The sequence below is a fragment of the Chelonia mydas genome, chromosome 5 (genome assembly GCF_015237465.2).
Source record: "Chelonia mydas isolate rCheMyd1 chromosome 5, rCheMyd1.pri.v2, whole genome shotgun sequence".
Taxonomy (NCBI): domain Eukaryota; kingdom Metazoa; phylum Chordata; order Testudines; family Cheloniidae; genus Chelonia; species Chelonia mydas.
Genome location: NC_051245.2, coordinates 44,398,742 through 44,421,652, shown reverse-complemented (window position 1 = coordinate 44,421,652; position 22,911 = coordinate 44,398,742). Strand labels below are relative to the sequence as shown.

Here is a 22,911-nt window from a genome sequence, read left to right as displayed (position 1 = left end):
TATCCAGAGCTTAAATTTAGTAGTCACCCCAAATTAGCTCTCAGCTAGAGATTGCTTGATGTCTCTCCCATCTCACACAGTCATAATTACTGCACTTTGCCCTATGTCCCCAAGGCCAGTGTCTCCCTTGTGTTGGCAAAATTGTTCCTGATTTGGCCACTGGGGAGTGCTGAAAAGAGAGGCATGGATGTGTCTTCATCTACCCTCTGGAGGCTGATAACACGGACTCTAATGTTCTTATCCTCAGATCGCCTGGAGAGTAAGAGTTCCAGTGTGTCTTGCTTCTGCTGTGCCTTCTCTGACTTGAAAAATCTAAATACATTTTAATTAATTCTTGGGTTATAATGTTTAAATTCTTTAACAAACCTTAGAAAAAAGCTAACCTCTAATATCTGTTTTGATATCTCTTACTTGATAGGCCACTGGCATGTACTAACTAAAACAGGAGACTGGGAACTATAGTTCTGAGTATTAATAAGGTGACAGATTTCTTGTTATAAGAAATATTAGAACATACAATATGAATTTATGCTTTTATAGAATTAGTTTTCAGTTTTTGTTTCAGTGTGAAATACTTTGTGTTAGGATACTAATTTGCTGTATTTCATTTGAGAGATAGCATAACATTTGCGTTAAAAGGATTTATGATTTGTAATTTTCTTTTCAAATGAGAATTTCACTTGCTAAATACAGACTACTTTGTATACTTTAAGAAGCTTTTTAAAAAGACATGAACAGTGCAGGCCTTCTGTATATCTAATAATAGGGTAGCATCATGTTCTTGTACATATTTACTGGTCTGACTTTCAGAGAAAATAACTAAACAGTATATAAGAAGGTATTTGCAAAGATTTGTATCCAGTAATTACTGTAGCAGATGTGTCAGCAACTGCAGCTGAGAGAACTTTATTTATCTATTTAACTCTTTGATGCTATAAATCAGTACTTGCTGGAAATCCTGATATACAGTGCCTCATTTTTGTGAAAACTTGATATCCCCCCCACCCCCCAACTCTATACTACATATTATTTTTTCTAAAAATCTTGAATGTACTTGTTCAGTGCTTAACTACACTGGGAGCTTCATCATTATTTCAGACAGGTGTATGAAACTAGCAGACTAGTCTATTACAGAGATAGGATGTTGATATAAGAGTGATGTGATGTATTTTGTTTAAAGCTTTTACATTTATTTAGGTAATACGTCAACAATTGAAATATTTGTTGCATAAACTCAGGTTAATACAAACTATTTTTTTGTTCTACAGTCCATGCAGTGACACTGTTTCTAAATATCTTTGGATGTTTGGCCTGGTTTTGTGTTGATCCTGCACGAGGGGTTGATTTTGGATTGAGTATCCTCTGGTTCTTGCTTTTTACTCCTTGTTCATTTGTCTGCTGGTACAGACCACTTTATGGAGCCTTCAGGTAACGCCAATCTGGTTTTGAATATTTTTAATGCACGTTATGCATTTTGAAATGTATTCATCTTTAAGTAGAATTTTACTCAACTTAGTTGCCGTATTAACCTGAATTATTATTATTAATTATTGGAAGCGGCAAGTCATATTAACTCACTTGGTGCATCCAAAGCATAAACTGATGATGAAAGGCTAGCTTAGGAAGCTAATAATTAGGAATGGCATTTTTTAAAATGTATGTAACTACTGATATAGAACTGATATTGGTAGGGAATGGATGACCTGGTGTTGTGTTAGCTGGACTTCAAATATCAGGAAAATTCTCACCAAGCTTCTATCCTATCACCTCTAAAGTCACCACCAATTCTGAATAAGTATAATATTTACATTTTTAAATTTTAAAGTGCTGCCTAAATATAAAGTTTCTAAATGAGCTTCATAAAATAGATTTAAGTAATCATACATTGACAAGTTAACTGCCACTGTACGTCTACAACAACATGAGATGTTACTACAGATATTAAGTGCAGCTTATTTTCATTTTTTATTTTCATCCTAATATATTGATTATAAAAAGCAGTTGAGCTATCTGCTCAGTAAGCACATTCAGTGAATATCATTTGATGGTACTAGAGTTACACTGGTAACTCTTATCTGTTGTGGTTAATTGACAAAAAGAATGCATCAGTTTGCAAATCCATATTCATGATTGATGTACATTAATCAAATTAAATTTGGGGAGTAAGATTTTGTTTTATTTTAAGAAATCCAGAACTCTAATGTGAGATAGTAAATTAATCAACAATCAAACTGAGTCATGTCTTTCAAAAAGTAGTGTCACAGTTAAATATTTTAGAGCTCTGCATACAACTAAACTGTGCATGTGAAATATACTTTTTTTGAGTTTTGATTACTCTTCAGAGCTTATCAGTGGATTTAATTTGAATTTTGATCAATACTGTGTTATAACATTTCTTTTTGAATTAGGATTTAACAAATAATTGCAAATTGGGTAAAGGTTTTGATATCTTGATAATATATTCAAGGTTCTCTTGAGGGCTCAAATGGTCTGTGGGATTTTCTTTTTCTAAAAAACAGTGAAGTGGCCAAAGGAAAAATATAAAGTTTAAATATCCTTCATAGCTCTCATACTTCATTTTTTTTCCCCCTCTCATGTACATGAATTAAGGAGCAGTTTCTATCACAGTTGCATTCTAACTCTGAATGTTCATGATTACATTTTTTTCAGTGGTCCCTTTCCAACAAGCACTGAACTGCCTTTTTCTCAGCAAATACACCTTGATTTAAGGCCTGGTCTGCACACACACTTACACTGACATAACTAAATTGGTTTTAATTCACAGTTTGTTTTGTGGAAATTTATGAGTGGGCACTTATTCTGAAATTCTTGATTGCTTACCCTATTCATATCATAATGAAGCATTATATTTTTACTGACTTAAACTTTAAAATTCTCTTCTTTCAATCCTATATTTCGATAACTTAGGCAGCTGCTGTGTTCTGTATATTTTCCTTTTAACCAACAGCATAGCTTTCCATAGATGTTGTTCAAGGGATGATGTGGTTAACTAAAAAGCAAACTTAGCTGGAAACTTAGCTTGATTGATTAACAGTGAACCCATTATAGGTATATAATCAGCTGTAGAGGATAGGGAGTGCTGGGGAGCCTACATACATAAGGTTGAGGATCCCAAGGGCTTGAGACCACCTGGTGATTGGAAAACCAGTATGATTTGGAGCTGGGGGCTAGAACTTCCTGCTTCTGAGCCAGTCTGCCCACACTCTCCAGGATCAGGCTTATGGAGGTTGATCTGGGCTGTACAGGAGGAAGACGTGGAGAGAGTGGTGGGTGGTATCAGGCATCCCAGCTTTCTCCCAAATGTGTACACTACTCTGGGCTTCATAGCTACAGCTCTGCTTCCTACCCAGCAGAGCCAAGAAGAAACTTCTTTCTTTTAGGTTTTAAAATTCGTGGCTCTAGACAGGAGATCTCACTGTGAGCACCCAGTGATATGTTTCACATTCCTCTCCACTTTTTCCCCTTTTTCAAAAAGTTGAAATTTTTTTTCTAAATGTTTCTTTTTTTTTTTTTTTTTTCAGCTTGTATAGAGGCATCTCTTGTCCTCACAGCTCTTAACTTTGCTTTACCCTGAGTCCTGAACTGGCATACCAGTTTTCAAGATGATCAGACTCTCCATATCTGGATTTTAGAGAAATTTGGAAATTGGACTTTAAACAGAAACCCTATTGCAACTTTAATTTTGGAGTCATGGTCACTTCTCTGTAATGCAATTGACTCATTTGATGATGTGCATCCTTATAAGAAGGATATTATTTCGAGTTCAAGGTCCACTCATAGGGCTAATACCCAATCACATATGAAATGTAAAGGTGCTGTGTGTGTGTGTATAGAGAGAGAGAGAGATACACACTATCCTTCTAAGATGCATAGTTTGGCTTAAGGCCATGGAATACATGTGATTGCATTGGGCTTCCATTTATTACTTAGGGCTAGTCTGTGCTACAGGGTTAGGTTGGCTTAACTACATTGTTCAGGGCTGTGAAAAATTTCATGCCCGTGTGATGTAGTTAAGCCAGGCTAAGCCCAGTGTAGTGATGGAAGAACCCTTTCTGCCACTGTAGTGTCTACACTGCAGCACTACAGCAGCTCATCTACAGCTATGCCATTGTAGTGTTTCTAGTATTGACCTTAGAGTCTGTCTTTTTCCTGCTTAAGCAGGAGGGCTGCATGCGGACTAAGAATAGACATTTGTGTTTTCCTCAAAACAGCAGAGGTGAGGCAAGGAAGTTACACTTCTGCTGCTGAGCATCTCCTGCTGATTCTTCTGCATTCAGTCTCCTTCCTTCTCTGCCTTGTACTCTATGCAAGTGAATGTTTTGTGTTATGCAGTGCGAAGAAGTCAGAAGAGGTTGCCAGGGTTGGCATGCATCTTTTCCTCTTTAACATACAAGGAAAGAAGTAGGAAAAGAAGAGGTAAATAAGATGCATTGGAGTGATGTTGACATATGGAGCACAAAAGAACCTGAAAGGAATTCGTAAGGAAGCAATAGAAATGATCAGGAGGCTGAAGAAATTGACTTATGAGGAAAGATTAAAAAAGCTAAACATGTATACTGTTTTGACAGAAGAACGTCACTTATGCAGTCTTTCAGAACCAGATCTGCTTCTTTTGGTCCTGTTTTTAGTCCCCCTTTCCAGATAGTGAGTATATAAACTGGTAGTATGAGGTATATGAGAATTTTTTGCTGCTAAATGGTTCTAGTAGTGTGGTTGAAAATGTAACTGTAGAAATGACATATTGTGGTTCTGTGTATATTATGTCTGTGACTCTATATCAGCTGTTCTCAGCTTGAAAATTAAAGGTATGGATTTTTTCCCCTACCAGCCTTGCAAACTCCAGTCTGAGAGTTAACCAGAGTTCTCTTTCTTATGCATTATCCCCAAAATTATTCCCTCAGAGACACCTATGCAGCCCACTATATTCTGTGAGTTTGTACAGGTGTAATTGAAAGGAACTTGGTACACAATTCTGTTGAAGATGCACAGATAGGAATAGAGTCTAGTTTCCCCTCTCAGAGCTTTGTTGGCTGTTCAATAACTATGGAGGCAAAACCAGTAAAGGCTTGTTTTTGTCACTGTAAGCAGATACAAAATGAATCTAAGGGTAGGTTTATGCTTATGGCAGCGTGTAGAGTACAGACACTGCACACCCAGCTAGGATGGGTGTATATATAGCAGTGTAGATGATGAGGCACTGCTTAGGCAAGTAGAATACAGACATGCCAGAAGCCTATGGTATATATACCATTTATGGCTCTCTAGACACCAAGCAGAGTTTCCTATGTCTACACTACTCTTTTTAGTAGTGTAGTGTCCTGCTACCTCCCTGTTGCTGGAACCTTTCTTCTCTTTCTCCCTCCTGCCAGAGCTTTTCACTACCATGTGTAGGTAAACAACACAGTCTGGACGCAGCCTGCTTTTTACTGTGGAACGTAGTTACATGTACCCTACACACTGCCACAAGTGTAAACAAGGCCTAAAGGTTGAAGGCAATCTGAAGGTTGAAGGAAATTTGGGTGAAAATGATCATGAAATGATAGATTTCATCATTCTAAGGAAAGGAAGGAGTGAGACCAGCAGAATAGGGACAATGAATTTCAAAAAACCAGACTTTAACAAATACGGAGAACTGGTAAGTATGGTCTTATGGGAAGAAGATCTAAGGGACACAGGAGTTCAGGAGAGCTAGCAGTTTCTAAAGTAGACAATATTAAAGGCAAATTATCCCAGTACAAAGGAAAGATAGAAAGAATAGTAAAAGGCCAATATAACTCCATCAGGAGCTTTTCAATGATGTAAAAATCAAAAAGGGATCCTACAAAAAGTGGCAACATAACAAGTTACCAAGGATGAGTACAAAAGAGTAGCACAAGCATATAGAAACAAAATCAGAAAGGCTGAGGCACAAAATGACTTAAACCTAGGAAGGGACATAAAAGGCAATAAAAAAGGTTCTGTAAATACTTTAGGTGACCTGATACTCAACACAATATTAACAACAAGGGTGAAGAAATGCAATCCAAAATAGGGAAAGAACAGTTAATTAACATTTAAATAAATTAGAAATATTCGAGTTGGCAGGGCCTGATGAAATTCATCCTGGGGTACTTTTGGAACTAGCTGAAGCAATCCCAGGACCATTAACTATTATCTTTGAGAATTCATGGAGGATGCATGAGGTCCCAGAGGACTGGAGAGGGGCAAACATAATGCTTATCTTTAAAAGGGGGAGCAAAGAAGAACTGTGGACTAGTCAGCCTGACTTTGATACCTAGAAAGATACTGGAGCAAATTATTAAACAATCTGTTTGAAAGCACCTAGAGGATGATAGGATTATAAGGAACAGCCAACATGGATTTGTCAAGAACAAATCATGCCAAATTAACCTGATTTTCTTCTTTGAGAGGGTTACTGACCGAGTGGATCGGGGGAAGCTGTGTAGGTGTGATATGTCTTCATTTTAGTAAGGCCTTTAACACAGCCCCATATGACATTCTCATAAGTAAACTATGGAAATGTGGTCTAGCTAGATGAAATTACAATAAGGTGGGTGCACAACTGGTTGAAAGACTTTACACAAAGAGTGGTTCTCTATCAAACTGGGGGGATGTATCTAGTGGGGTCCCAGAGCAGTCTCTGACCTGGGTCTGGTACTATTCAATATCTTCATTAGTGACTTGGATAATGGAGTGGACAGTATGCTTGTAAAATTTGGTAATGACACCACGCTGGGAGAGGTTGCTAGCACTTTGGAGGACAGGATTAGAATAAAAACAACCTTGTTAAATTGGAGATTGGTCTGAAATCAACAAGATGAAATTGAGTAAAGACCAGTGCAAAAAGTACTACATTTATGAAGGAAAAATCAGATTCACAACTACCAAATGGGGAATAATTGGCTAGTTGTTAATACTGCTAAAAAGGATCTGGAGGTTATAGTGGATTACAAATTGAATGTGATGCAATTACAAAAGGCTCTTATTCTGGTATGTATTAACGGGAGTGTTGTATGTAAGACACAGGCAGTAATTGTCCTGCTTTACTTGGCACTTGCGAGGCCGTAGCTGGAGTACTGTGTCCAGTTCTGGACTCCACACTTTAGGAAAGATGTGGACAAGCTGGAGAGGGTCAGGAGGAGAGCAACAAAAATGATAAAAGGCTTAGAAAACCTGAACTGTGAGGAAAGGTTAAAAAAAACCTGGCCATGTTTGGTTATAGAAAAGAAGACTGAGGCGGGGGGCCTGATAACAATAATCAAATATGTTAACGACAGTTATAAAAGGATGGTTATCAGTTGTTCTCCGTGTCCACTGAAGGTAGGACTAGAAGTAATCAGCTTCAACTGTAGCAAGAGAGATTTAGGGTAGATATTAGGGAAAACTAGCTATAAGGATAGTTAAGCACAGGAATAGGCTTCCAAGGAAGGTTGTGGAATCACCATCATAGGAAGTTTTTAAGAACCGGTTAGACAAACACCTCTCAGGGATGGCCTAGAATTGCTTGATGCTGCCTCAGTGCAGGGGCTGGACTTGAGAACTTTTTGAAGTCCCTTCCAGCCCTACCACTTCTATGATTCTAAATACAGATAAGCAGCATTAAGAAGATGACATTTTTACATAATCACTTTTCAGAGTAGAACCTCATGTAGATATAAAGAATTACCATTTGGTGTTTAAAGGTGATCTAAATCAGTCTACAAAATCTGTTCTCCAATAATTTGTATGGTTGAAAAAGTTACTTCGGTAATGTAGTTGTGTGTTTGAATATGATTTTAACTTCCTGACCAGCTTCTTTAATGTTTTCTCTTTCAGGAGTGACAGTTCTTTCAGATTCTTTGTGTTCTTCTTTGTGTATATCTGTCAATTTGCTGTACATGTACTCCAGGCTGCGGGATTTCAAGGATGGGGTAACTGGTGAGTGATTAGCTTTATTCAATTTTGTGTTCCATATCCAAGAATAAAACTGGTGTTTTAAGTTACAATAAAATCTCAGTGTAAAAGACAATAGGTGTATGCAGAGAAATAATTTAGTAGGTACTATTTTTCATTTGGCATTTTGGTGATGAGGGGGCCAGATATCATTGTAGAGTGCCCCTTATTGTCGTAAAAATCTATCCCAAGGATATCTGGAGAGGCAGGTACTCCTGATATTAGGGTGACCAGAATGTTATCTTTCACCCTAAACCCCTAACTGTCCCAATTTCATATCAACTCTGCTCAGACATCACATTGACTGTGTTTATGGATCTGATTTGCCCTACATTTGGAATAAAACTAAGAAAAGAAATCTTAAAAATAACTTGGGTGGTAATAACGTACAGAACAAGATTTAATGTATTCACTAATGTAATTTTCAGTTGTGCTTCACTTGTAATAACTAACATTTCAATCAAGCAGACGTCTGTAACAACTTCAGTTTATATTAACATATTGGAATCTGAAAACCAAAAATATTACATTGGGATACCTTGCTAACTAATGGCATGTGTCCTGGCTCCTCACTTTTAAAGGATTTAGAAACAAATGATACAAGGAAGTTGTAAGTGTTCTGAATTGGTGAGAGTATGTGTGCTTATTCCAGCCTTGGTTCACATTTGACAGTAAATTTAAGTACAGTAACTCCTTGCTTAATGTTGTAGTTATGTTCCTGAAAAATGCTGCTTTAAGCGAAACCAATTTCCCCATAAGAATTAATGTAAATAGGGGGGGATTAGGTTCCAGAGAAATTTTTTTCGCCAGACAAAAGACTATAAAAGACACACTATAAGTTTTAAACAAACAATTTAATACCGTACACAGCAATGATGATTGTGAAGCTTGGTTGAGGTGGTGGAGTCAGAGGGTGGAAAAGGGTGGGATATTTCCCAGGGAATGCTTTACTGCTAAATGAACTAGCGCTCAGCTGAGCCCTCAAGGGTTAACACATTGTTGTTAATGTAGCCTCACACTTTACAAGGCAGCGAATGGCGGGAGGGGAGACAGCCTGGCAGAGAGACTGTGTGTGTGTGTGTGTGTGTGTGTGAGAGAGAGAGAGACATGCGCATTGCCCCTTTAAGTACGCTGACCCCACTCTAAGTACACTGCCTTTTTAAGTAGATCAGCAAGTTGAGAGCTGCTGCTGCCAGCAAGCTCCCTCCATCCTGAGCCCTGTACTGCCCCCACCCCCCGTTTCTGTGGAGATGGGATAAAGGATCAGAGGGGGACATCCTGACATTAGCACCCCTCTTCCCTCCCTTTCCCTCCCCGCCCTTGCACAGCAAGCAGGAAGCTCCCAGGAGCAGCTCCAAGGCAGAGGGCAGTGGGCGGAGGGACAATTGAACTGCCTGGCAATTGATAGCCTGCTGGTCAGCTGCTGTGCGGGGAACTTAGGGGAGCGGGTTCCAAGCCCCCACTAGCTTGCTCCAGTGGGCTCCTCTTTCTGCAAGCAGTGGACAAAGCAAGCAGCTGCCAAATAACGTTATAAGGGAGCCTTGTGCAACTTTAAACGAGCATGTTCTCTAATTGATCAGCAATGAAACAGCATTAACTGGGACAACTTTAAGTGAGGAGTTACCGTAGTCTTGCAGAAGGTCTGGAGGACACTCGGAGCCCAAAACCTTTTTCCCTGCAGCAGTAGCTGCTGGGGAGGCACATGTGCCCTGCGCCGCCTCATGGTCCCTCCAAAGGCTATATAAAGGCACCACCCTGAACCCCCTCAGTTCCTTCTTCTTGCCACTGGCCTATGTTAGAGCTCTCTGTGCCCTTCTCTCCTCACTGTTTATTTTCTGCATCATAGCTACTTGCTGAATCTTTGTAGTGTAAATGGTTAGTACTTGTAGTAGTATAGTGTAGTGTTAGTTTTAGTGGGTTATGTAATGTTTTCTGAATTTTAAGCGCTGCGTGTGGTGTGAGGTGTCTATTCCTACTAGTGACCTGCATACATGCTGCTTATTGTGTCTTGGTGAGGAGCACATTAAGAAAAGGTGCAATATCTGTCCCCCTTCTTGATGGGGAGCCCTTGACAGACAATCAACTTTTGTCTTGAGAAGAACCATTCTCTCTTCATCCTCTCCGGACAGTTCAACACTGCTGACTTTGTCTTCTCCAGTCCTGGAGGATTTTAAATTCTACCAAGACTTGAGAAAATGGCTACTGCCCTAGGTATTGAACCTGAACGGGTACAGGAAAATACCCAAAGTTACTGAATATCTTCCAAGAATCTGTGCCAGGAAGGGTGTAGCCCTCCCGATTAATGATGCCCTTCTGCAACCGGAGAAAACCTGGCTCTCACCACTCCAATAGCCAAACATACTGATAAACAGTACCGTGTCCCATCTCAAGGGTTCCACCAAGCACCAAACTCCCTAGTTGTCACAGCTGCTAATGAGAGATCGTGGCGGGGGAAATTCAAGTCTACCCCAAAAGAAAAAGTGGCTAAGAGACTGGATGCATTAAGGAGAAAGATTTATTCTACTACTTTGCTCCAGATGAGGACAGCAAGCCCTTCTTGCAAAATATGATTTTCTTAATGGGGAGCTGACGTCAAAGTTGTCAGACAAATTGCTGGATGATATGAAGGAGTCATTCAGGGCCTCATTAACTGAGAAATAGGTTGTGGCAAAGACTTCATTCCAGTCTGCTCTAGAAGCTGCATATGCTTCCTTGAGGACTGTGGCCTACACAGTTATAATGAGAAGGGCATCCTGGTTATGTGATTTTGGGATAGCTCTGGACATTTAGCAGTCTATTGAGGACTTACCTTTTGACGGTCAGTATCCATTTTCAGACCAGACTGGTGAGGTCTTGCTTTTGGGTCTTGTGCTTGCAACAGAAAACAGGGTTGACCTCACCAATTGTAAACATTTTGGCTATCTGCAGTACTGGATGCAAGATTCCTCCCTTTTACTGGTCTGTTGTGCACCACCAGTTGCCATTGTTTAAAAGTTCCAGTAGGTCCAATTTGGAAAGCCAGCAGACAAGGGAATTGTATATTCTGTTTTTTAATCAATATAGTATCCTTTTCTGATATGTAACTTCCTGCCAGTTTGTTGATGCTTCAGGCTGCATGATCCCAGAGCACTGAATGTTGTCCAGACCTTTGAATCATACTGTCTAATCTGCTGTCTCTCTTAGGGTCAGTACTCCCTTTCTCACTGGTTTTGTTTTTGTTTTTTCTTTTGGAAAGTTTTTTCATTATGCAGAATCGTTGTCTCGGTGCATTTGCATTGAGGCTCTGATATGTTGAGGCTTTGCCCATAGAACCAGGTGCTCACTGAATCATCTGTTAATACTTGATACTTTAAGGCCTGCATCAGAGTTTTACATTGAGGAGCTTTTGGATGAATTCTTTTGGAGTTTTGGTTAATCAGTACTCAGCTTGTGAGCCATCAGTGCACTCATGAGTGCATCAGCATATTTTGAGCAGTCAGCACAGGTTTTAGTTTTATCTATTTTGGTATGATGTCCTCCTCACCTGCAAAGGAGGAAGACAGGCAGCTCAGTGGCTTCAAGAAATGTGACTTTACCAGGAAGGTTTCTCTCATAGAAGACCAAGGTAGATGGATTTTAAATCTTGGCGTCAAATATGACCATCATGATTTACAAGACTTGTCTGGAGAGGGTCATCCAGACACCCATCGGGTTTAGTGGGGGTTACCTGAAATCTCTGCCCCCACAGAAGCATCCTGAGAGTCCCAGATATTTGAGTGAGGTCATCTTCATAGAGGAATAGGATTATTTCTGTGTATTGATTTATGGGCTGGCTTCAGCACCACGTTTTCATGAAATGCTTATGACTATAGTAAGGACTATATATACCGGATTGGGATTACATATTTTCTCCTGTTGGAATGTTTGGCTGACCAAGGACACCGCTGAATAAGTTGTCTTAAGAATCACTACATGTCCCCACCAAAGCACTAGAGTGATTAGAAGTCATGATAAATGACATAAAGCAACCCCTTACTTGTCTCCCATAGACAGTTGGAATACATAGGAACTTTGCTAGACAGAGCTCAACTTGAGATCTTCCTGCTTCGGCAGGAACGAGGACATTAAAGTCTGACGGAGCAAATGTTGGAACTAGTGTGTGACAACCTGGATCAGGCTACAAATGCTGGCAGGCAGGGCTTTGGCCGTATTCATAATAGCCATGGCAAGTCTGCATGTAAATCAACCTCAGTGGACCCTGAGATCCCCAGTGGAGGCAAACATCACAAGAGCCATCACTTTACATCAGTGTAACAGAACCTAGAGCTTTGCTGGCCTGGAGGTAGTCCAGAGGCAGTCTCCAATTAGTAGGATCCCCAAAAGTATCCAAAGTACATATCCACAAGTGGGAAAGATTTTAGGCAAGTAGCAGACCGTGACCAATTTAGTAGACATAATGAACCCTCTCTAAGCGCGCACATAATTTGAAAGCTTATTATGTTTACTTTAAGATGAGGTGTGATGTGGAACTGTCAAGTGGTGCTGTTACCATAGAAACAGGGATCAGCAGTGACATGTTAAAATGACCACTTTGAAATATTTGTATTCATTTGTTAGTTTAGTGACTTTATGTATTATTTCAAGACCTAAAATTGGACTTCACAACAACAATGTAAAGGGTAAAACAAAATCTAATCATAAATTTGTACAGGTATCATTGAAATGTAATAGGGCTAGTGATGTTTCTAGTCATCATCATCATCTTGTTTGTTGTTATGATCTCTGAGAGTGTGTGGGTTACCACAGTGTTCGTTGCCTTGGTATATGTGCAATTCTGTGCAGGGAAGATTGTTCTGACTAAAACCACGGTTGATTGAGTAGCAACCCCTATTGGTACAGGCACAAATAAGGACTTGTAGAAGCTCAGGTGCCTTTGGGCCCTTGAGGAGTACAAGAACCAGTTCATCATCCACATTTTTCCATTCATGTTGCAATGGTGATCCAATATCTTTGTTTGCCAAGATGCTCTTTTGACGTGCTCTTCAAAACTGTCCTCACCTGGTGGGAGTTTGGCCAGTGACTTGCCCTTTGTGATAGCTAAATTGAGGTGCAAGCAGTTCAGATCTCCGCGGGTGTCCTTTTCTTTCTTGCTCTGGTCATACAGCACTGCTACTAACTTCCTTGCTGCAGAAATTGCAGGTTGTCTGCCACTCTCCCAGTTTGGCAAGATCTCTGAAGTGGTAACCTCCCTTTGTTTTGACAACATTAAACACATTTTTTCCCCAATACCAAATAGTCACAGTGACAGCCTGTTAATGTGTGTGTAACAAGAAGTATGTTGCAGAAGTGAGGAGTGTGTGTATCACGAGGAGTGTGTGTATCACAAAGAGTGTGCACAGGTATGATATGATGCTATTCAGTTGCACTGGTAATGATGTCTTTTTCAATCCACATGTTATCTGTGTGTTCCATTAAGGACCAAAACATCTGCATTAGGTGACCTAATTCTTATGGTTCCTTTGACACCAAGAGATGCAAAAGCCATATTGGCACATACAGCAGCATCCTTGTGTCCACTTCCTCTTGAGTACTGTACATGTCTTGAGCTTCTTCAACACCTATACTGGTGATGAACTTTGCTACTTCACCTGTGAAGAAGCCTCCAGCAAGGAGGAGTGTTTGGGGTGTGCTGCTACAATCTCAGGTTTATTTTGAACCATACAGTCACAGAGGAATTTTTCCATGGAGGCACAGGGTGTCCACCGATCACCTGGTATTTCTTGCATCCAACCTTAGGTCCTGTCCGGTGCTGTCTTTCTTCAGTTTTCACAGTGTTACTGTTGTGATATTGGTCAGACTTTGATGACAGAATTAGCTTTGTCAAATCCTTTTAGGACCTGCCTCAAGTACTCAGTAGCCAATTTATTGAATGTGTGGAATTTGACTCCAGCCATCTTTCTAATGTACACTGTGGTTTCTTTGCTCTTACCTTATGGAATATTTCATCTTGAGCTCCCAGTTGGTGCTTTAATTCAGCTTTGTCTGTTCTTCTCATTGTTCCATCAGGATGGAAGAGGGACTTAGGCACAGGTTCTAAGAACAGTTGCCATTGAAACATCAACTCATCACCTTGCTAAGGACAGCTCAGCGGAAACCAGTTTCTAGGCTGGTAGCTTCTGTTATTGTCTCTTCCTTGCTGACATAAATTTGGTCCTCTTGGACATGTTAGCAAATGTTTTGATGCCAGCTTTCTTGACTGTGCTGAGGAAGCTACGTGTCCCCCATCAGAATCAAGTGCACCTCTCACAAATTTCTCTATTTGTTCTTCAGCCACATCTACTATTTTAGTAGAGACTCTTGTACATCTGATGTTACATGAAGTCCAGTAGATATGTTGATAAGCACCTCTGAATGAGATTCAGGGTCAAATGGGTTTGTTATATTGTTGATGGCATGGTTGGTAAGAACTGTAATATGCTTTTCATCCCTCTTCAGTGTAGAGGCAAGGACTTATTTGTGCATTTTGTCTCCGCTTCTTTTTTTTTAGGCCACCTCTTTCTCTCTCAGCTTTTGCATATTCTACTCCTGCGCTACTGTGCAATGCAGAATTTTGCAGAGATTAATGTTTTTTGTGCATAATTTTTTCTTTCCCCCACAGAAATGGGCTGCAGTGCTGCTGGCTGCCACTAGGGGCCGCCAGACCCAGTACAGCCCAGCTCGCATGTTGAAGACACTGCGGGGGGGGAGGAGCAGGAGAGAGTAGAGTTCCTAGCAGCTGTAGTTCACCGCACACCCTGAGGGAAGGAGACAGTGGCGCGCAGGAAACTGTGTGCAAGCCTGGGACCCAGTATCAGGCTGTTTCTCTTTCTGGATCCCTGGGCGGTAGGGGGAAGGGGTATCCTGGGCCTGGGGGTGTGTGGCACAGCTGGGAGGGAGGGGAAGGATGTCTTGAGTTGCGGGGGGAACAGCTGGGTTCTGGGAGAGAGGGAGCCGGTGTCTGGGCTGGGAGGGGGCCATGGCTGGGTTCTGGGAGGGAGAGGAGCTGGTGTCTGGCCACCCCGGCTGGGCTCTGGGGTAGTGATGGGGCAGAGAAACAGGAAGTGGGTTGTCGTAGGGATTTCTTTAACCCTCTATTCCTGGGGGGAATTTTTGTGTCTGTATTGTTACAGACATACTTGCTGACAGTTAATTTGATATAAAGTACCAAAATAATTGAAACTTCCATGATTATGTAGTGTTGTTTTGACAAAATTTTCAGAATTTTGCAGAGTTTTTATTTTTTTGGTGCAGAATTCCCCCAGGAATAATGTTCATAATATGAATGTTTGTCATCTCTAATGTTCTTACCTACCTATGTATAAGTTTCACTGAATTAAAAAGCTAGTTTCTAGAGTATTTCAAAGTGCACTATATGGATAGGGAATTACAAATGAAAACATTCTAACGGGCATATGAGACACTGCATTGTATGTTCAAAGCTTACAAATGGAGAAGCGTTAGGTTAGGGATTCACATGAATTTATATCTACTCATGATGCATTACAAACTATGGGCACTCAACCTACTCCTGCATAACCTTCAGTGTGAGATGTGATTGATCTACTCGGCAAATTTCAATTGAAAGTATAGAAAATTATTAACACTTTGACAATTATATATGCGAGGTGAAAATATTTCATGTTAGTGTTTTGCAAAATGTTGATTTTTGTCACATGCTGAACAGCTTAATCATGTCTAGAAAAAATATTGCCCATGCAAAACTGATAAAAATACATTGTCGTTTGGTAGCTTTCATCAATAAATGCCACACCTTCAATAAGGTGTTGAAATTAACTTAAACAGTAAAAACTAGTCATCGTGTTGCAGTGTTTCTAGAACTGTGCAAAAAATGACTCTCATTTTTAGGAGCATTGTTTCACCTTGTTTGCAGGCTTACAGCACCACAAGACAGCTCCCCATCATACCTCATCTAAATGTACATTAAAAAAGCTTGCAAATGATGTATAATGTGGGTGTGTGTAGGATGGGTACATTAAACTCCTTAAAGATGTCCCTTTTTGGAGAATTGCCATGTCTGTTTGTGATTTGGTACAATCAGGTCTACATGGATCCTTTAAATGCCTTCCTCAAACTACTTGACTGTCCTTCTACCTTTTTGAATCAGGATTAAAGATCAAGTCCATGTGTTGTAATTCACCATGAGCTAGCTGAAGGTAGACCGGGGACCTCTGCAGCCACCTGTTGGCATGTTCATGGGAAGCATGATACTTTTGAGACCCCTAGTTAAAAAGCCACCCTCTGGCATGGGATAACGTGGTTCTGACAAAGCCAATAAAAGCTCCTTTTGAGCCATCTGTAAGTTTAGTTTTCTTTAACGGAAAGCTATTTTCCCCATGGCCCTGACTTCACTTGTAACTCGTGGGTTTTGTTGTTTTTGAGCTTCAGGTTCTAGTAATTGATGCACCTGAGACAAGTTTTTAAAAGGGTTAGGTGGTTTTCGGAATTAGCATTGATTCCTTTGCACAGATACTAAAACATTTTGACCTAATTGCATTTATTGTCATATTAATATTCTTCCTATTCCTGCATACCGCCACAAACTCAACATTAAAAGGGCATTAAATTGGTTATTTAATTGTAACCTAAGTACAAATGTTCAATTCTTTTGACACTGCATTTATGAAAAGGGCCATATTTAAATGGCTGTCTGATTGCATTTCATATAGCTGTGATCTGGCAGATCTTCAGTTAGTTCATGTCACTGCTCCTACTCGTTCAAGCAAAGCAGTTTGTGGTGCAAATTTCAAGGCAGACAAAACACGATTTGCTTAAATTTAGATTATAGGGAGAAATCCTTGTTCATTCTTTGTGCTACAGAATCTGAGGTTTGTTTTCTTTTAAGAGATCTCTTTTTAAAGTTTTTTTGTTTTGTTTTTTGGAGGAAACATTCTTGAGGTTCTGTTGGTGGATGTAGTTTTTTCCTCTTTTTCTGTGGATGTATTTTATATCTCTTACCTTCCCCTCCCCACATAATTTAACCCTCCACTTCCACCTTTCCGTGTTCTGGGCATTGGTCTACTTTTGTACAGTGTTGCAGTGTTTTAGCATTGTCGTTATAAGAGATTCCTAAGTGTGAGATTCCTGTAAAGATAGGATAGTTAGAAAAGGGGAAATAAAGTTTGGGTGGTACTGTATTTAGCTGGCATGCTCTATTGTGGGCAATTTTCATTTTTTGTTTAAAAATTTTTGTTGTTGTTTATCATTGACTGTATACATCACCCAAAACATGCTGGGCTCTGTATATATACATTGTTTCAATTTAAAAACTACTCTGAAAGAATGTTAACATTGCAGAGTCAACCACTTCAGAGTTAGGAAATGCTGAAATTAAGATAGTTTGCTGAAGTTCCCAAAAAATAGTCAGTACCTGCACCACTTTTAATATAGATGAAAAATCAACATTGTGAAAACCAGTTGAGACAATAATGCCAAACTCAGCACTGCAAAAAAGACACAGAGCAAAGACACATACCTACATACACATGTCCACAGACACACTCAAATGCATATTTTTTTAGCAGATCAGTGCTACTCAAGGTTGTTTGGGTGTAACAATGGTTAATTCTTCTCTGTTTGCCAGTGTTCGTGTGAGATTAATCCATTTCCTACTGTTTCTATATTTGAGGCTGAGTTTTTTTTCCCCTTTGGAAGTGTAAGCATTTATAACAACTTGTATATATAATATGTTACTTTTTTTGTTTGCCATTGAAGTTCTTTTAGCAGTGTGTCACTAACAGTATGGATTTGGTCATCTCATTATATATATTCTTAACCAGGAGACCTGCAAGTTTTTTCACAGTGTTGAGATTTTTTTTCAAGATAATTTTGGCTGGGGCTGGAGCCAATCTTGCATTGAAGTAAGAAGCTCCAACCCGCTAGTGAATTTAAGTCCTCTGATTGGCTGTCTGCCCCACTTTCCCACCTCCTGGGGCAGAATAATCAATCAACTGCTACCGAGTTCTCTCCCCCTCCCCCCCCCCAAGCCATTTTCACTGGGGGGGGAGGGTGCTAAAGAGCCCAGCATCTCAGAGTGGCACCACTTCTTCTTTCCCTCCTGTGAGCATCCTGTGGAATGGTTTCTCTGCTCCTCCCCTCTGTCTCCGTGAAGCACCTTACCTAGGAAGGGGCAAAGGTGAACAAAGAGCTTCTAGAGCTGCCCCACCTCCTAAGCCTGGAAAAGGTTGAGAAGAGTGAGGGGAACCAAGAGGTGCAGAGAGGAGGCTGGGGATGCAGAACTGATGAGGGTGGGGCTAGGGTGCTCCACTGAAGAGGTTTCTTCAGTAGGAACACAGTTAGCTTGCCCAATAAATTTGGGGAACTGGGCAACACTAATTGTCGCACACACAGAGGATATAGGAAGGGGCAGTTAAAAAATCAAGGCAGACGCCCCCCTGTCCAAAAAAAACAAAACAAAATGTTTTTTTTTTAATTCATATGATTTCTTGGCCCAAACTATATTGTGGTGGGGTTTTTGTTTAAGTCTGAATCATTATTTTTGGTCTCTTGAGGTTGATAATACTGTAGTATACAGAAGGCAGAATTAATGTTGTATGGATATGACCTTAGTGACTGTGGTTGATTGATTAAGGTTGGTTTGCTTGTTAGGGGAATGGACAGCATGTGTTTGAGTGTCTGTGGGGTGTATATTTATGATAAGGTGACATGTAGGTATGTATGTGCACTCTTTATTTCCTGACTTTTGTGATTTTGAGTTTTGCATTATATTGTCCATTACCTGGTTTTCGCTGTTCATAAAAAAATGTCTGCAATTGAGATTGCAGAGACCGATGTTAACTTTAGTTTCAAATTACTTTGTTTTACCATAAGATTATCCAGTTTATTTTGGTGAGAAATTCTTTTTCACTTCAGTGATGCTATCTCTAATGTAGTGGTTGCATGTGAATGAGACAGCCCCTTGAAAAGCTCTCCCCTTTGTTCCATGTTTTTCAGTAGGAGTGAAGCCACAGACTCCCATGAGTTAAGGTGGCTGCCATTTCCTCAAAACCTTAGCAAGTGGAAGGGAGGCTGCTCTTGGAAAAGATACTCTCTTTCAGTGAATGCAATGGAATTAAAGCCATGCTTCCCTCAATGAGGATGACCACCCTAAGGGCTCAGAAGTTCAGAAGAAAGGCAGGAAACTGTCAGACAGGGGTTTGTTGACATTACCGGCATTTTCATCAATCCTTTGTTTCTTCAGTTATACTGCTGCAAACTAGTTTAATGCTATTCAGTAAAATAATCTGGTGTGTTTTTTTAAACATTTTATTGATCAGAGAATAAAGAACAGTTTATCTATGTGAATTTATATTCTACCATTCTTCATTAAGAGTTTAAAAAAAAGTAACATCCTGTCTAAAAATCTGAAAAGTTTTTTTAGTCTTAAGACCTCATTTACACTACAAAGTTATGTCAACATAAGCTGCCTTGCACTGACCTAGTTGTGCATGTTTCTACACTTAAATTTTTCTCCCACCAATGTAAGTTCTCCATTATGCTGATATAGTAACACTACCTCCATGTGCAGTGTTGAGTCATGATCAATGTACTGAGGTTGATGCAGCAGAGATGTAGACAACACATTACTTGTGTCGACCCCACCAGTCCTCTAGCAGCTGTCCCACAATGCTCAACACTGACTGCTCTGGTCACAATTGTGAACTCCAGGCAGCTGTATCCATTGGGATATTTTTCTCACTGAGATCCAGTCTTGGGAGTAAACAACACCATTTCCCCTTCAATCTACCAAAAGCACATTCAACTGTAATTTTGTACCTGCTGAGATGGTACTCGAATCTTTCTTGGTGCTGTCCAGGTGGCTGGTGTATTACTTCATGAGCCAGAAGAGTAAAGGGTAGGCGGGGTCCTTGGGATCACTGCTGGCATTTCTATATCGCCAGTGGTAATCCGCCAGTTGGGAAAGAAAGTCCTTGCTTGTAGCTCTCTGAACAGTCCTGTGTTCTTAAAGATGCAAACATCATGCACCTTCTCTGACCAGCCAACACTGATGTCAGTGAAGTGTCCAAGGTTATGCACCAGCGCTTGTGTAACCACAAAAAAATAGCCCTTTCTGTTGATGTACTTTGTGGCAAGGGGGTCTGGTGTCAAAATAGGGATATGTGCGTTGCTATCATGCCACCGCAGTTTGGAAATCTCATTGCTACAAATCCATCTTTTATGTCCTGCATGTTGGTGATAGTTACAGTCCTGTGCAGCAGGAGATGATTAATGGCCCTGCACACTTGCATGACTATGGCCCCACAGTGGATTTTCCAACTCCAAAATGATTTCCCACGGACAGGTAGCAATCATAGAATATCAGGGTTGGTAGGGACCTCAGGAGGTCATCTAGTCCAACCCTCTGCTCAAAGCAGGACCAATCCCCAACTAAATCATCCCAGCCAAGGTTTTGTCAAGCCTGACCTTAAAAACTTCTAAGGAAGGAGATTCTACCACCTCCCTAGGTAACGCATTCCAGTGTTTCACCATCCTCCTAGTGAAAAAGTTTTTCCTAATATCCAACCTAAACCTCCCCCACTGCAACTTGAGACCTTTACTCCTTGTTCTGTCGTCTGCTACCACTGAGAATGGTCTAGATCCATCCTCTTTCAGGTAGTTGAAAGCAGCTATCAAATCCCCCCTCATTCTTCTCTTCCGCAGACTAAACAATCCCACTTCCCTCAGCCTCTCCTCATAAGTCATGTGTTCCGGTCCCCTAATCATTTTTGTTGCCCTCCACTGGATGTTTTCCAATTTTTCCACATCCTTCTTGTGGTGTGGGGCCCAAAACTGGACACAGTACTCCAGATGAGGCCTCACCAATGTCGAATAGAGGGGAACGATCACGTCCCTCGATCTGCTGGCAGTGCCCCTACTTATACATCCCAAAATGCCATTGGCCTTCTTGGCAACAAGGGCACACTGTTGACTCCTATCCAGCTTCTCGTCCACTGTAACCCCTAGGTCCTTTTCTGCAGAACTGCTGCCGAGCCATTCGGTCCCTAGTCTGTAGCGGTGCATGGGATTCTTCCGTCCTAAGTGCAGGACTCTGCACTTGTCCTTGTTGAACCTCATCAGATTTCTTTTGGCCCAATCCTCTAATTTGTCTAGGGCCCTCTGTATCCTATCCCTACCCTCCAGCTATCTACCTCTCCTCCCAGTTTAGTGTCATCTGCAAACTTGCTGAGGGTGCAATCCACACCATCCTCCAGATCATTTATGAAGATGTTGAACAAAACCGGCCCGAGGACCAACCCTTGGGGCATTCCACTTGATACCAGCTGCCAGCTAGACATGGAGCCATTGATCGCTACCCGTTGAGCCCGACAATCTAGCCAACTTTGTATCCACCTTATAGTCCATTCATCCACCCCATACTTCGTTAACTTGCTGGCAAGAATACTGTGGGAGACAGTGTCAAAAGCTTTGCTAAAGTCAAGGAATAAGACGTCCACTGCTTTCCCCTCATCCACAGAGCCAGTTATCTCGTCATAGAAGGCAATTAGATTAGTCAGGCATGACTTGCTCTTGGTGAATCCATGCTGACTGTTCCTGATCACTTTCCTCTCCTTTAAGTGCTTCAGAATTGATTCCTTGAGGACCTGCTCCATGATTTTTCCAGGGACTGAGGTGAGGCTGACTGGCCTGTAGTTCCCAGGATCCTCCTTCTTCCCTTTTTTAAAGATGGGCACTACATTAGCCTTTTTCCAGTCATCCAGCATTGCAAGTTTCCACAGCATGATCACCACCTGCTTCTCCACTGTCAATGCAGCTCTCGTTCTGGTGTCCCCACACTGGACTGCTTGCGTGAGCTCAGTACACAGATCCAGGAATGTGGCTTTGCGCATCCAGACATTCTGCAGCGGCTGCTCATCAACCCAAGCATGTGTTATGATGCAGTCCCACCAGTCAGTGCCCATATCTCAGGCCCAGAAGTGGCATTCCACCGTTTGCAGCTGTTCCATGAATGCCATGAACAATCTTTGAATTGGTTTGCTCTATGTCCCATAGCAGTCTGTCTTCCGGGAAATCGTCATGTTCCCCATAGCTTTTCTTGTGGCTCTGTAAATGCCAGAGGATCATGCACCTTGTTCTTGTAGTGCTTGTGACAGTAGTGTAGAGCAGTGTAGGCTCCATGCTACTGTCGGTGATGGCGGACAGTGACAAGTTCCACGTGGGTTCGTGGGATTTTTCAAAGTAGGCATGAAAATTATGGGATAGACATGGCATTATGGGGTGGAGAAAAGTGCATGATAGGAACTTGGCCCCAGAGTTCCAGTCAGTCCTCATGACACTCTTCTGTTTGCCCCCCCCATCCATTGCCAAAACTTCCCAAAAGACATTGTGCTGGACAGTGGTGAGTTGCACACTGGAAGACCTACCCCTGCTGCTCCGCACTGTGTATCGACACAAGCACTTCTGGTGAGTATGCATGCGCACAAACGATATACTAACTGCGGCAGCTTTATGCAGATGTAACTTACATTGGCAAAAGTTTGTAGTGTAGACATGCCCTAACTTTAAGACTACATAATTTAGGAACTGAACTTCTAAAGTACTTTATAAAGCTGACCATGTTAACATTTTATAATTTTCATTACTTTTTTCAAGTCAGAACAGAACCAGAAGGTTACAAAGGTTTCTTTAAAAGGAAATATATAGTGCACCACTGTAATAAAGTTTGTCATTGTTTTCTTTAGTGGATGGATTTCATCTCTGACTGGGCTTAACGAGAGTATTCCTGTTGGCATTATGATGATAATCATAACAGCACTTTTCACAGCATCTGCTGTCATCTCACTAGTTATGTTTAAAAAGGTAAGTTGCTTTGTTTTTACTATTTCACACTTCCACTTACTCCACTGTTCCCTGATCTAGATTTTAATTTTCTGCTTTAGGGAAGTCCTCTCCTGCATCTTCACA

The 22,911-nt window shown here is 40.9% G+C and overlaps 1 protein-coding gene across 3 annotated transcripts in view; it reads left to right on the top strand.

Moving 5' to 3' along the window:
- The window catches only part of SCAMP1 (secretory carrier membrane protein 1), a 92,588-nt gene that overhangs the window by 53,627 nt on the left and 16,050 nt on the right, over window positions 1–22,911 (top strand). For all 3 annotated transcript variants that reach the window (XM_037902960.2, XM_043547045.1, XM_037902961.2), the window contains 3 exons: window positions 1,269–1,428; window positions 7,837–7,938; window positions 22,689–22,806. In XM_037902960.2, the coding sequence (XP_037758888.1) occupies window positions 1,269–1,428; window positions 7,837–7,938; window positions 22,689–22,806 (380 nt within the window). The remainder of the gene's footprint in view (window positions 1–1,268; window positions 1,429–7,836; window positions 7,939–22,688; window positions 22,807–22,911) is intronic.